A 12,579-nucleotide genomic window follows, 5' to 3' on the forward strand; every position below is an offset into this window, starting at 1 on the left:
CATTTCAAAGGGGCAGAAGAGTAAACACAGAAAAAATGGTCAGTGTGCCTCCATCTAGCTATCTAGTCTCTCTTGCCACAAAGTCTGGAGGCTGAGGCAGGGACATTGCACCTGGACCTTCCAGCAGGTCCACCAGTTGCAAGGTATGTAAGAACTGTCAGGATGAAGCATGTGCAGGGAAATCTGGACTGTTGGGGTCACCTTGGAGGCTACGGCATCCAAGGAGATGAAGATGCATGGCTTGTAAAACCTGGTGCTGCCATAAGTTACTGTCAGGATGAAGCATGTGCAGGGAAATCTGGACTGTTGGGGTCACCTTGGAGGCTACGGCATCCAAGGAGATGAAGATGCATGGCTTGTAAAACCCGGTGCTGCCGTAAGTTTATTAGTCTTTAAGGTGCTCCAAGGTTCTGTGTTGTTTTTAGGTACAGCTGAAGGCAACATCAGACTCAAAAACAGGGGTTCCGAATCTTTTCAAGCCTGCAGGTACCTTAGGAATTCTGATTCAGGGTGGTGGGTGCAACTACAAAATGGCTGCCATAGAAGGCAGAGCCAACTGCAAAATGTCAGGGGGTGAGGTTATGTATAACACTAATAGTAACTCTTCAGCATTTCAGCCAGAGCCTCTGCTTAACAGCATACCCTCATTAAAAATATTTTCTTGCATGCATACAGATGGTAGCATAGTGAAGATTCGTGGGCTGTGGAGGCAGCTGTTGCAGAAGCAACCTTTGAAGTATCTGTGCAGCCAGTCAGAAGCCCTGCTGGACAAAAGCCCCACCTGATCCTGCCCACTTGCTAAGAACACTTGGCAGAGCACAGGAGAGGTGTTGGCGGGTACCATGGGGCACCACGTTGAGGGGGAACCATGCTCTGAAAGCTAGTATGGTGTATGTGGGTATGCATGGCATCTAATAACACAGGGACACTGGCTGCACAGACACAAGTGCAAACACCTGAACATACCCACACAAATAATGTGTGCATTTCCCCCCTTCTACAGATTGCATGGTGCTGCTACAGGATGTTCTTGGTATGTTTAGGAAGGAGACAATTTCTGATGCAATTTACAATTTGATTCATGCCAAGGTGAGTGACACTGAATAGTATCCCATGCAGTGGTTAGTGCCTTGCCTTTTGGGCTGCCTGCTTCAACACCATCATAAAAGGCTTGGTTACTAAACACCAGGGTAAACCTTACCAATGACTGGACCTAGCTTGTATGGATTAGGATGAGCGTTGCAGTGTGCTGCATAGTATGGCTGATCCATGCCCCCTACCACCAGCATACTGCAAAGGTATACCAAGCGCTTGATCCCTCTTTGATACCAAATTCCTGACATCTCTGGTTCAAATGAAATCAGGGAAAGATCTCTGTGAGTCTGGAGAGTTGCAGCCAGTTGGAGTGTAGGGTACCAAGCTAGATGACCCATTGATCTGTATCAATATGGAGGCATTCATGTGGCACAAGAGCCAGGATGATATTGTGGTCAGAATGCTGGACTAGGATCTCGAATTCCCACTCTGCCTTGGAAGCTTGCTGCGTGACCTTGGGCCAGCCCAAGCTACCTATCCAGGAGGCCAGATTGACCATGTCAAGGCAGAGAGCTATCTTACAGACTAAATGAAGATGGAAGAAAGCATTTTTTTTGCAGCTGCATTAACTTTCTTCTCCAGCAGTAATGCTGGATCCAGCATAACTCATGCAGCTGCATTAACTTTCTTCTCCAGCAACAATGCTGGATCCAGCATAACTCGTAGTCAGTAAGGGTCAGCTGAACCCCACTGAAAGTGAGAAGCTCAGGGTCCTTCAGGACTTAGAAAAGATGGATAAGAATTTGGATGAGTTTGGATAAACCTGCAGTAAATGGAGCTGTACTAGCAATGGCGGAAGTCAGGAGAATTATTTAGGGCAGTGCTACTTGCTCCACAGCTCTCAGAGAATCACACGTGCAGTCACATCAACCAAAAGTGCCACGTTTACTTCCATCCTAGCATGAGGCCTGCACCTCAGGGAGCCTCACAGCTTAGCGGTTCTTCTGGTGGTGTCTGTTTCAAGGTGGAAGCCACTTACCAACCAAGAGCCCCACCAGACACTGGCCTTGCCCACTTACCTGAAACAGGGAAAGGTGCCATATTGGGGAATGGTGCTCAGACAAGCCTCAAGTGGTGTATCAAAGTGCCACATGTGACTCCAGAGCCGCTGAGCAAGTATCACTGATTTAGGGTAACGGAGAATGCTAATTATCTGCAACTGATACATCATACAAATCTCTGAATGTCTTGGCTTCACTAAGGTGTCCTACCTAAGAATGGTCTTGGACTAAACCCAAAGGGTGCATAATGTAACCTCTCATTGCTTATGGCAATATAAAAGCCGACAGAGTGATAAACAATTGTGCCACCTACCTTCCACCCCATTTTCTTATGAGTTACTTCTCAATCATAGAATCACAGAGTTGGAAGAGGCCATATAGGCCATCTAGTCCAACTCACCTAGAAGTGATCCTCTGATGGGCTGGCTGATTGGTAAGCACATTTCCAAGCACATTGCTTGGTTTCTCTCATTCCTCTCCCCCGCCCCCAGTTGCTGTTGAAGCCAAAGACTAGTGTAGCAGTTAAAATATTGAACAAGGACTGGGGAGATCTGGGTTCAAATTTCCATTTAGCCATAAAGCCCCCTGGTGCTGCACTTGAGCTAGTCATCACAACCATGTGTACTGGGAGCCCACCAACTGCACGTATCAGGACCATGTGCTGTAGGCAGTCCTCCCAATTTATGCAATAGCCATTTTGTCCAAAAGGGTGCATCTTTTCAGCCTTGGTACACACATCAGAAACCAGATATTTTTCCAGGCTCAGGTTCTCATGCACTGAAGCTGCAGAGAAGCATTACCAGCATCAAAAGTTATAAAATTTTTATTAAAAAGAAAATGTTCACAAGCATACTTTTAGCACACCACCAGATTGAGCAAGAGATTCAAAAGAAAGAGTAGAACACAATTTCTGGGTTCTTCCCTCTATACATGCCCTATCTGTTTTTCGCTTAGAATGTTATAGATCTCTACAAAGTTCTCATTACCTTGTGTCAGAATCCACAGCCAACAACGTAGTACACGCTTATCAGGAAAGGTAATACTTCATTGAAGAGCTATAGATGCATTAACATAGGCACTGTTAAGAATGGTGGCTGCCCCTGGGGCATAATAGGATATAGGGTATTCGTATGCACCCCCCCTGCCCTGGCCAATTAGTCACACTCCCGCGCGTGGGAGAAGGTGCTCCAGACGTTTGCAGTGAAGCTGGGAACCAAGCTCGCTCCCACGGTTCCCTCATAACTAGACATCAACATCCCACCACCTGCAGAACTTTTGAGATAAGTGTTACAGCAGCGAAGAAGCACAGAAGGAATGCAAAGGTGATTAGAGTACAACTGACACCCCCCCCCCCAGCCTCCATGGCAGCTTAGCTGACACCTTGCAGCATCCTTCAACAGATTCCCTGCTTCCCATTCCTTGAAAGAATGAAGTCTTCCTAGCAGTGGACTTGTTTCCTTGCTGTGATAGCCTTGTCCCTGGTCCACCCCTTTGCACTCTTTAATGACCAGAATTTTCATGCTACGCTTCTCTTTTTTTCAGGACTGTGCAACAGATGCTGCCAAAAGCCCAGCTTCTCATGGGCTTGAAATTGATTTGCGCAACTTGGAGGTGAGCACCTTCTGTTAATCTGAGACATTATCCTGGAGGATGGGACGGCTCTGTGCTAAGGCTGGTATTGCCAGCCCTCAAAGTGTATATTTACTGGCAAACATGGAAGAAATCCTTTCTCACGTTTTTCCTGGGAGTACTTACAAATGCACCTTGCTGTAAGAATACCAAAATATCAGTGGCTGTTCTATAGGAGGGGTGCGGTGTGGATGTCAGCATAATTTTTATAGCATTTTGGGGTTTCTTATGGGCAGTCCATCCTTGTGTGTGAATAAAAAGGGGATTTTTGTCATCTTTTTTTTTCAGATTCAAGGCAAAAAAGAAACAGAAAAAGCAGAAGCCAAAATAGTTAATTAAAAAAACTATGTGTGTGTGTGTGTGTGTCAATGGCTTATGCAAGGTTTGAGTCGGGGGGGGGGGAAGGTGTATTTCCCATCCAGATATAATAACAAACAGCTTAATGGAACTGCCAAACTTAAATGTATTCCTTAATCAAGGGGAACTGGGGTGGGGTGGCAAGTGGAATCCTTGCCAGAAAATCCAGGGTATTGCTTCATCAGGGCAGTATATTGCTGCTATTGTTATATTAAATAATTGTAGCTTTCTCTCTTTATCACAGGCAGTCAGTCCCCAGTACAAAACCAGGTCCATCAAAAAGACTACTTTAGAAGGACAGAGCTTGCCTGGTATCCACCTTGAAAGTGACACAAACGGGCAAGAAAAAGAAGCAAAGCAGACACTGTTTGCTAGTGACACTCCTCCGAATACAGCCTTGGAAAAAGGTATTAACAACTCTCCTTTCCCCCACCCTTCTCTGTGCAAAAACTCTGGTTCCCAAAGGTGATTCGGTGGCCTCTTTGTTCATATCCCACCTGCCAGTCATGCTCCCCACAGTCAGATTCTCTTTCGGGGGGGAACGCGGGGGAACGCAGTTCCCCTGGGTGAGGTGCGGGGGGGGCACATGACGAAGCCCCGCCCCCTGCTTCCGGCCGCCCGGCTTCCAGCCCTCATTCAGCCATGAGGAGGCAGGAGAAGAGGGGGAGGGTAAGTTGCTCCCCCCCCGCCTCTCCCCACCCCTGCCTGCCTGGGGCCAGGGAGGGCCTTGGCGGGGCTTCCTCGCACTCCCGCTGGCCTTGCAGGTCCACCGCCGGGCCCCTGATGTCAGGGGGTGTGGCATATGCTAATGAGTTATGCTAATGAGTTCCCCTAGCTCTTTTTCTACGAAATGACCCCTGCCCACAGTCATCGTCCAGACCTAAACAGAATCCTCTTTTGATAATGCACAGTAGTTTAGAGAAACTTTTCACAAGAGATGCTGAAATGGTTTTTTAAAATTTCTTCTGTCTCTTTGGTGAGGGTCGTGCTAACCTGCTGTTATGCATGTTCAGATCTTTGCACAAGAACTGCTTATGCTCACACAGCTGGTTCTGAGTGCATAAAGGTTCTGATGCCCTCCGTGGAGAGGGCAAGAGTTCTGTGTGAGCATCATGTGGCTCCTGAACGACTGATAGATCTGTTTTAGCACATGGGCTAGCATCTCCTCTGTTCCACATGTTACAAGGCAAACCATTTATGTTGTGTGCAGGGATATCTAATGGGGTTACTGAGTTCATTGAAGGCTGGAGTGGCATAGTGGTTGAAGTGTTGGACTAGGACCAAGGGTGACCAGGTTCGAACCCTCACTCGGCCATGGAAGCCTGCCAGGTGACTTTGGGCCTGTCACAGACTCTTGGCCTATTCTACCCTCATGAGGGGTTTGTTGTGAGGGTTAAGTACAGGAGGAAGGAATTATGTGAAAAACCGCTCTGGGTCCTCAATCAGGGAGAAAGGTGGGATATCAATAACTAATAAACAAATTACAAGGGGTTCCAAACCTGGGGTTTTGCCTCCCAGTGTTAGGGGGGTGGCATTTCGGGGAAAATTTGGGAAGGGGGAGGAGGACTCAACCCGTCTCATATGTGCTGATTCTCTTTCAATGCCTATATACCTCCTTCTAGCCATTTTCAACCCATTCCCTCTTGAGTAGACTCCCAGACCAGAAGTAAGCACAGCTGGAGGGAAAACAGCATGGAGAGGGTATTCTGAGGGCAAGGACTAAGAACCCACTCATCCTGCACTCCATTTCTCCTCTGCAAGTGCTCCCCTCTCCTGCATTCATATTTCCTCAGTAAGCTGAGGTAACCCACAGAGTTCTGCTCTTCTGTTTTAGGCACGGAGTAATGTGTTTCTATTCCAGTGTCCAGATTACACTCTTCCATGAGGGATCAAAACAACATCCTTCAGCATGGCTTGCCAAAGTACCTGTTGGCTTCGTGATTAGCTGTGCTGATGGCTTGTGAGTCAGGCTCTGGGAGTCCCAGCTTGTTCCTGGGGGGAAAACATGCTTCTGTTCTGTGTCTGTGACGTACAGTTAGTCAGGAGACTGTGCCATCGGCTTCTGCTGGCAGGGAAGATTGGAAAGATATCCACAGCAACAAAAGGGACTCAGTTACCCTTCGAAATTCTGTGACTCCCGCTTCTGTGATCAGCAGCTGTCTGCTGGTGTGGAACAAAATAGCTACATTCAAAAGACAGCCAGTGTACTGTAGTGGCTAGAGCACTGGATTAGGATCTGGGAGACCCAGGTTCAAATCCCCACGCTGCCATGGAAGCTTGCTGGGTGACCTCGGGCCAGTCACACACTCTCAGTCTAACCTCCCTCGCAGGGTTGTTTGTGAGGATAAAATGGAGGTGAGAAGGATGAAAGCCCTTTCGGATCTCCTTTGGGGGAAAAGGCAGAGTATAAATGAGGTAGATAAATAAAATAGCAAAATGCAGCTAGAAAACATCAGAAGAGTTTATGCCTCCTATACTTCGGTCCTACTGGTAGATCTACAGCTAGATGTGTTTCCAAAAATCACTGCGCAAGCAGCCAGAAAACACACTGCTTTAGGATTTCTCCTGTGCAGTTCTACTGACTCCCAGCATCCTTCCCCTGGCTGACCAAAGTCTGCCTGCTCTTCTTTAGTCGGCTCTGTTGGGGGAAGAGAAATATGCATAAACGTAGATAAATCCAATCAGAATGTTAGGTGTACAGCCAAAATCTAGGTTGGGTTGAAATCCCACAGCCCTGTTTTCCTAACACTACAGCACGATAAAAAACAAGTCTGAACAAACAAGTCTAAAGTTTGAAGGTTATCTTAAGAGTCACTTCCCGTTTTACTTTGTTTTTAAGATGTGCCTGGGAAAGGAGAATGTCTTTCTCAAAGTGCAAGAAGCTGAGACTTGTGCCGTAGAGACCTCTCCAAAGCTAGTCCCCTGAATGTTTGTTTCTCAGGCACTCTCCTTGGGATTGCCCAAGGGGCCTGTTCCTTTAATAGAGGCTTAATAGGGTGTTATGAAAAGATTGGTATTAATTCTGAATGCAGCATAAAAGAGCAATGATATGTTTGTTCTCCAGAAGCACTTACAAACCAAAAAAAATTTTTTTTTAAATGGCAGTATGCTGCTTGTGTTTTAAATTGTAAGCTACCCCAAGCAGGACTCTGAAAAGGGCACAGAAATGTTCCAGATAAATAACAGTTAAAGGAAGCTGTCTCTAGATTTACTGAAGCTTCTGTGTGGTTTGCAGATCCTTCCTTGGTTCCGGTTTCTTGCTGCAGTGCAACGCTCGAACTAAGTTCTGCAGGTCCTCCAGCGTGTGGCAGCAGAGGATTCGGCCCTCACCATTCCTTACCCACTCTACTTACATCAGATCTGAGTGAGAAAGTCACCTTTCCCTTGCGCAGAAAATCTGAGGGTTGGCAGCAGCCGCTGCCTGTGCCGGGAGCTGATCGCAGCCCTTCCCACAGTAACTTTCCCTATGCGTGGCCCGGATGCCCATTCCCAGGTGAATTTAAAATGCCATTCATTAAGAAGAGCCAGTCTTGTTTCAAAGCAATCAGTCCTGAACTGCAACCTGTTACTGATTTACTGTGGCTTGTACTAGAGAAGGAAGCAATGTGTGGAATAAATGCCGCTTATGGGGGAAGGAGAATGTCCAAGTAATGGCTCAGAATCTTCCTTCAGAATGAACGATCCAAGTCACAGGAACTGTCCCAAACACACTTCATTTTTACAGCGACAGGTTGTAGCTGGGGAACCAGCTGAAGCCGCAGTCCTGTGCTGACCTGGGAACAAGCCCTGAGTGAACTGAGTAGGGCTTACTCCCAAGTAAACATGCATAGGGCTGAACTGTGACAACTGATTAAGCGGCTTCTGATGTTGATACCAGACGGATCGCCGTGTTAGTCTGTAACGACGCAATCACACTGAAGTTCAGTGGCTCCTTAAAGACCAATGACATTTTATCTTGAAACTAGCAGTAAAGCCCGATAAGTTTTTTGTGAGTCAGAATTCGCTTCATTAGATGCGTTCGAGTGTCTTCACCAGTTCTTTATGCTTACTACAAGCCAATGTGGGGAGATGTTGCAAAGAGAGGCTCGTTTGAAACAATAACCAGTCAAAACAAAATCAGCCCGTCAAATCCAATCAAGGAAAGAGCAGTGTGGAAGAAGATAAGGAGAACTAATTAACAGCAGTGCTGGGGGTGGGGGATCATGTTCAGCTAACACCTATAGTGAGTGAGGAAGCCCGAGTTTTTCTTCCAGCGTGGGGGTGGGGGGGAGAAAGATCTTTCATCCCCAGCAGTAATTATCACACTTCTGTGGTATGGCTGGTTATAACTGACTGCTAATTTTTCTCACTGCTACCAGCTCTGACTTAATGCTTCCAAATTTTACTGATCAGATGACGGAGTCAGATAAGCCACTCTAAATAACAAACAATTTTTGTATCGCATTTTTATCCCACCCTTCCTGTAAGGAACTTGGTGAATTCAGTTGTTAAATAGCCCTTTAAATGTGTTAAATGCATTTAGTGATTGTTTCAAATTAATATAAAAATATGAAATTATATTAAGCATTGTGTTACAGCACAGGGATGCAGTTGTACAGCAGTACTATCTGGGTTGTCTGTTGACCACCCCAGTGCTAATTCCAATGAGGCCTTGTCTACTTCGGGGTCTCCTAAGAGTATGAATTTAAAAGATTGGTTACTCCGCCTTGGTAGTTGCATCAACAATGTAATTTCTGCTGTTTTTCAAATGAGAGCTTTTGCCATTTAAACCTCCTTGAAATTATTATTTACAGTTTCATTTTCTTGTTCACACACCCCACTGTTTTAATTGAAGTCTAAGTAGCCCCAGTGCCCTCTTAATGAAATCCTCAGTGTGTGTGTGGGGGAGAAAACACAGACTAATTGACCAGTTTATCTATAGGGCAATATGCAGAGTGGCAACTTGAATAGCTCAGACTAGCCCAAGCTTGTCAGAGGTTGGAAGCTAAGCAGGGTTGGCTGTAGTCAGTCCTTGGATGGAAGACCACCAAGGGGGACTGGGGTTGCTATACGCACAGGCAGTGGCAAACTACTTCTGTTTGTCTGTTGCCTGGAAAACCCTATGGGATCGCCATATGTTAGCTGCAGCTTGGTAGCACTTTATTATAATTATGTGAATTAGGAAGTGGTATGGGTTGCAAATGGATGGGGTGGGCATGCGATCCCAAAAGCATAGAAAAGGTATGAGTTCATTATGTTATATTCCTCTGTGCTACAGATCCATGCTATAAAGGAAACTGCTGCGCCATCCTAGCCTGTGGGCGAGAATCCATCTTGAGCTTTATGACGGAAGGGCGCCTGAACCATATCTTGGACGTCCTGCGCTCTCAGCAGATCTTATCCCGAATGGACTATGAAACAATCACTTCGTTCCCCACTGTGACCAGCCGGTCGCGTGCTTTGCTGGACACTTGCCTCGGCCTTGGGGAGAAAGCCGCCCAAACTGTTGTGGCTATTCTGTCCGCCAGCAAGTGCAGCCCTTTGGCAAGAGGCCTCTGGACCAAGACGGTGAATTGAATGGCTTTTAGCGCAGCATGTTGTTCACAAATGTCTCCGGAAGCGGTAACTTTGTGCTGGCACGGGTTCATGTGTCTTTGTGACCTGCTGCACGGATGAGAGTCTCGCACACTTCCGCTCAGTGACTTTAACCAAAGGAGAATTGGATTAAGAGATCAAGTCACCCGCTGCCTGCACTCGTAACTATCAGAGTCCTTTTTAAAATAATGATGGATCTTTGAGATGTTGGAATTAGAGCACAGCTGAAGTCTAGTCTTGGCTTTTAGCTTCCAACTTGGAGAGAATGCATTTTGGTGCTCTAGTTTTACATACTGGGAGAGAGGAGATTGTCAAGACTTAGCAAATGAAGGGGAAAAGGCACCTAAGGCCAGGGTTGCCCTGTGGAGCGGTAACAAAGGACGCCTGCTGGGGTAAGCAAACTGTAAGGGCAAACGCAAGCCAGCCATCACACCGGCAGGGCATCCTGGTTCAAATGAACTTTTGTTAATTGTGGAGTTTCAAGGGGACTTTTGAGTAATTACTGAGGTACTTGGTAGGGTGTCATGAACAGCCTATTACTTTCTGCACTTGTAATTGAGGATAGTGAATTCTCAGAGAGGCTCTACTCTGCTGTAATGGGCATGTGATGTCCATCTGACGGATAAAATAGTGCTAAATGTTTCTAATGCGTCTGATAGCATTTAACGGGAGCAATTAACAGCGGCAGCCCAGAGAAAAATCTGAAGTCACAAGGGGAGGATTGGTTGCTGAAACTAAGCAGGCAAGAGACCACTTGGGAGGCACGTGTGCTGCCTTGAACTCTTGGGAGGAAGGCAGGGTGTAAAACTATAATCAATATGTATTGGGATTTGTCTTCAAACCCTTAAAGAAAAAAGCCCTTGTTCTTCCTCCCTTCAACTTTCCCTGTGAAATGCATCAGTCTCTGCCAGGGATGGCTCTCCAGAATTGAGAGTTAGCAAGGGATATAAGTAACTTAAAATTTCTTACCAGTACCATATGTTTTTTGAGAGACCTTGAACCAGAAGATGGGAGACACCACTTTGGCTGTTTTATTACTAGTATACATGTACTGGCCTGAGCCAGACTTCTTTCATCCATGCACACAGCACAAAACTCTGGATAGAGGGACTGTGGCTCAGTGACAGAGCATCTGCTTGGCAGGCAGAAAATCCCAGGTTCAATTCCCGGCACCTCCAGTTAGAAGATCCAGGTAGCAGGTGATGTGGAAGACTTCTTCATTAAGACATTGGAGAGAAACTGCCAGTCTCAGTAGGCAGAACTGACCTTGATAGACTAATGGCCTGATTCAATATAAAGCAGCTTCATGTGTTCAGCAAAAGGAAGTACTTCATCAGTAATCAAATTGTGAAATCCGTTGCCAGTGGACTTAGCAATAGTCACAAGGGGGCCATCCAGTGGACTTAGCAATAGTCACAAGGGGAATATTTAGAGGGAATAGTCAGTGGGAATATTTAGAGGCAGTAAACCTCTGAATACCACTGATAGGAAGCAACAGGAGTGGAAGGCCTTGGGCTCTATGACCTATTTATTGGCATTCCAGGCAGCTGCCATATGAAAGGATGATGTTGGACTAGACAAACCACTGGCCTGACCCAGCAGGGTACTTCTTATTTTCTTATGTGTTTCATACTCTGTCTTCCAGCCTATGCTGGCTCTGATCTTCGTTTATGGCAGAAAAACAGAGTTGAACAAGTGAGAATAGGTACTTGGCAGTTACTATCACTTTGACAGAAACAACTTAAATTGAGGTTGTTCGTGGCAACTCTGTTAAGGCAAAAGGGTACCAAATAGCTTTACCCAAGGACAGCAGGTCTGAGTTTGTCATCAGCAGAATTGGATGCCCCCCATCCAATTTTGTGGGACCATCAGAGGAGTACAACTTATCAAACAACATGACTTGTACCTACAGACATGGTCAGAGATACCACATCTTTCTGATTCTGTGGACACTTTTGGAAATCTGACATAGTTGAGGTGGCGGAAATCTAACTGTATTGGCCTCTCCTACCCAGCCTTGCTCTACGTATTTGGTGCTGCTGGTGCTGCTTTTCTGCCACTTAGCCTAGTATCTGGTTTTCAGCTATGGGCACATATACTGAAAGGTTTTGGGGAACACTCGTCAACTTGTATTTTATTGCCATCTTGTGTTGTATAGGTTTTAATATTGTCTAGATTATGTTTTAATTGTTTTAAATTTATTGAATATACCTACTGTTGTAACCCACCCTGAGCCCTGCCGTGCAGGAAAGGGTGGGCTAGAAATTTACATACATAAATAGGGTGGTGGAGGGTGCAACCACGAAATAGCTGCTGCAGGAGGCAAATCCAACCACGAAATGGCCGCCATGGGAGGAAGAGCCATGCATGGACACACAAGAAGCCCAAGTGCAGGGAATAAAAATATATACTGGGGGGGAAAGGAGTGAGAGAATAAAACTAACACTGTGGCGACAGCTGTGGCTGAAACAATGTTATTGTAATTTGTAGATAATCAGTTTTCTAACAGCTAATCAGAACCCCTCCTGGGAAGGAGCCCCACCTACTTTCTAAAGCACTTGGTGGGTGCCAGGAAAGGTGTTGGCAGGTGCCCTTGGGCACTCCGTTGGAGACCTTTGGACTAGGCCATATTTTAAAGCTGAGAATATACACTATCATGCAGATGTTCTTTACAATTTTGGGAAGATTCTTTCATTAAATCTAACTGTGACTTGCACAGTGGGGTGGCCCCTGCTGAGAGTCTGAAGGCATGACAACTTTACACTAGTAATCTATATATTAGATCCAATTGCACCTATTCTATACATGTTGAGTGCTAGAGCAGGGGTGGTCAAACTTGCTTGACGTAAGAGCCACATAGAATAAATGTCAGATGTTTGAGAGCCACAAGACATGAACAAATATTACACGTTTTTACTGGGAA

The 12,579-nt window shown here is 46.0% G+C and overlaps 1 protein-coding gene across 1 annotated transcript in view; it reads left to right on the top strand.

The window, feature by feature from the left end:
* The window catches only part of LOC107126194 (receptor-interacting serine/threonine-protein kinase 2-like), a 39,523-nt gene extending 28,702 nt beyond the window's left edge, over positions 1-10,821 (top strand). Inside the window, exons 8-12 of the mRNA XM_015429721.1 lie at positions 1,004-1,089; positions 3,639-3,707; positions 4,327-4,489; positions 7,318-7,575; positions 9,340-10,821. Coding sequence (XP_015285207.1) covers positions 1,004-1,089; positions 3,639-3,707; positions 4,327-4,489; positions 7,318-7,575; positions 9,340-9,638 — 875 coding nt within the window. The 3' untranslated portion in view covers positions 9,639-10,821. The remainder of the gene's footprint in view (positions 1-1,003; positions 1,090-3,638; positions 3,708-4,326; positions 4,490-7,317; positions 7,576-9,339) is intronic.
* Positions 10,822-12,579: the final 1,758 nt, after the last annotated feature.

The sequence above is a fragment of the Gekko japonicus genome, unplaced genomic scaffold, assembly GCF_001447785.1.
Source record: "Gekko japonicus isolate JY-2015 unplaced genomic scaffold, Gekko_japonicus_V1.1 scaffold815, whole genome shotgun sequence".
In the NCBI taxonomy this organism is placed as follows: domain Eukaryota; kingdom Metazoa; phylum Chordata; class Lepidosauria; order Squamata; family Gekkonidae; genus Gekko; species Gekko japonicus.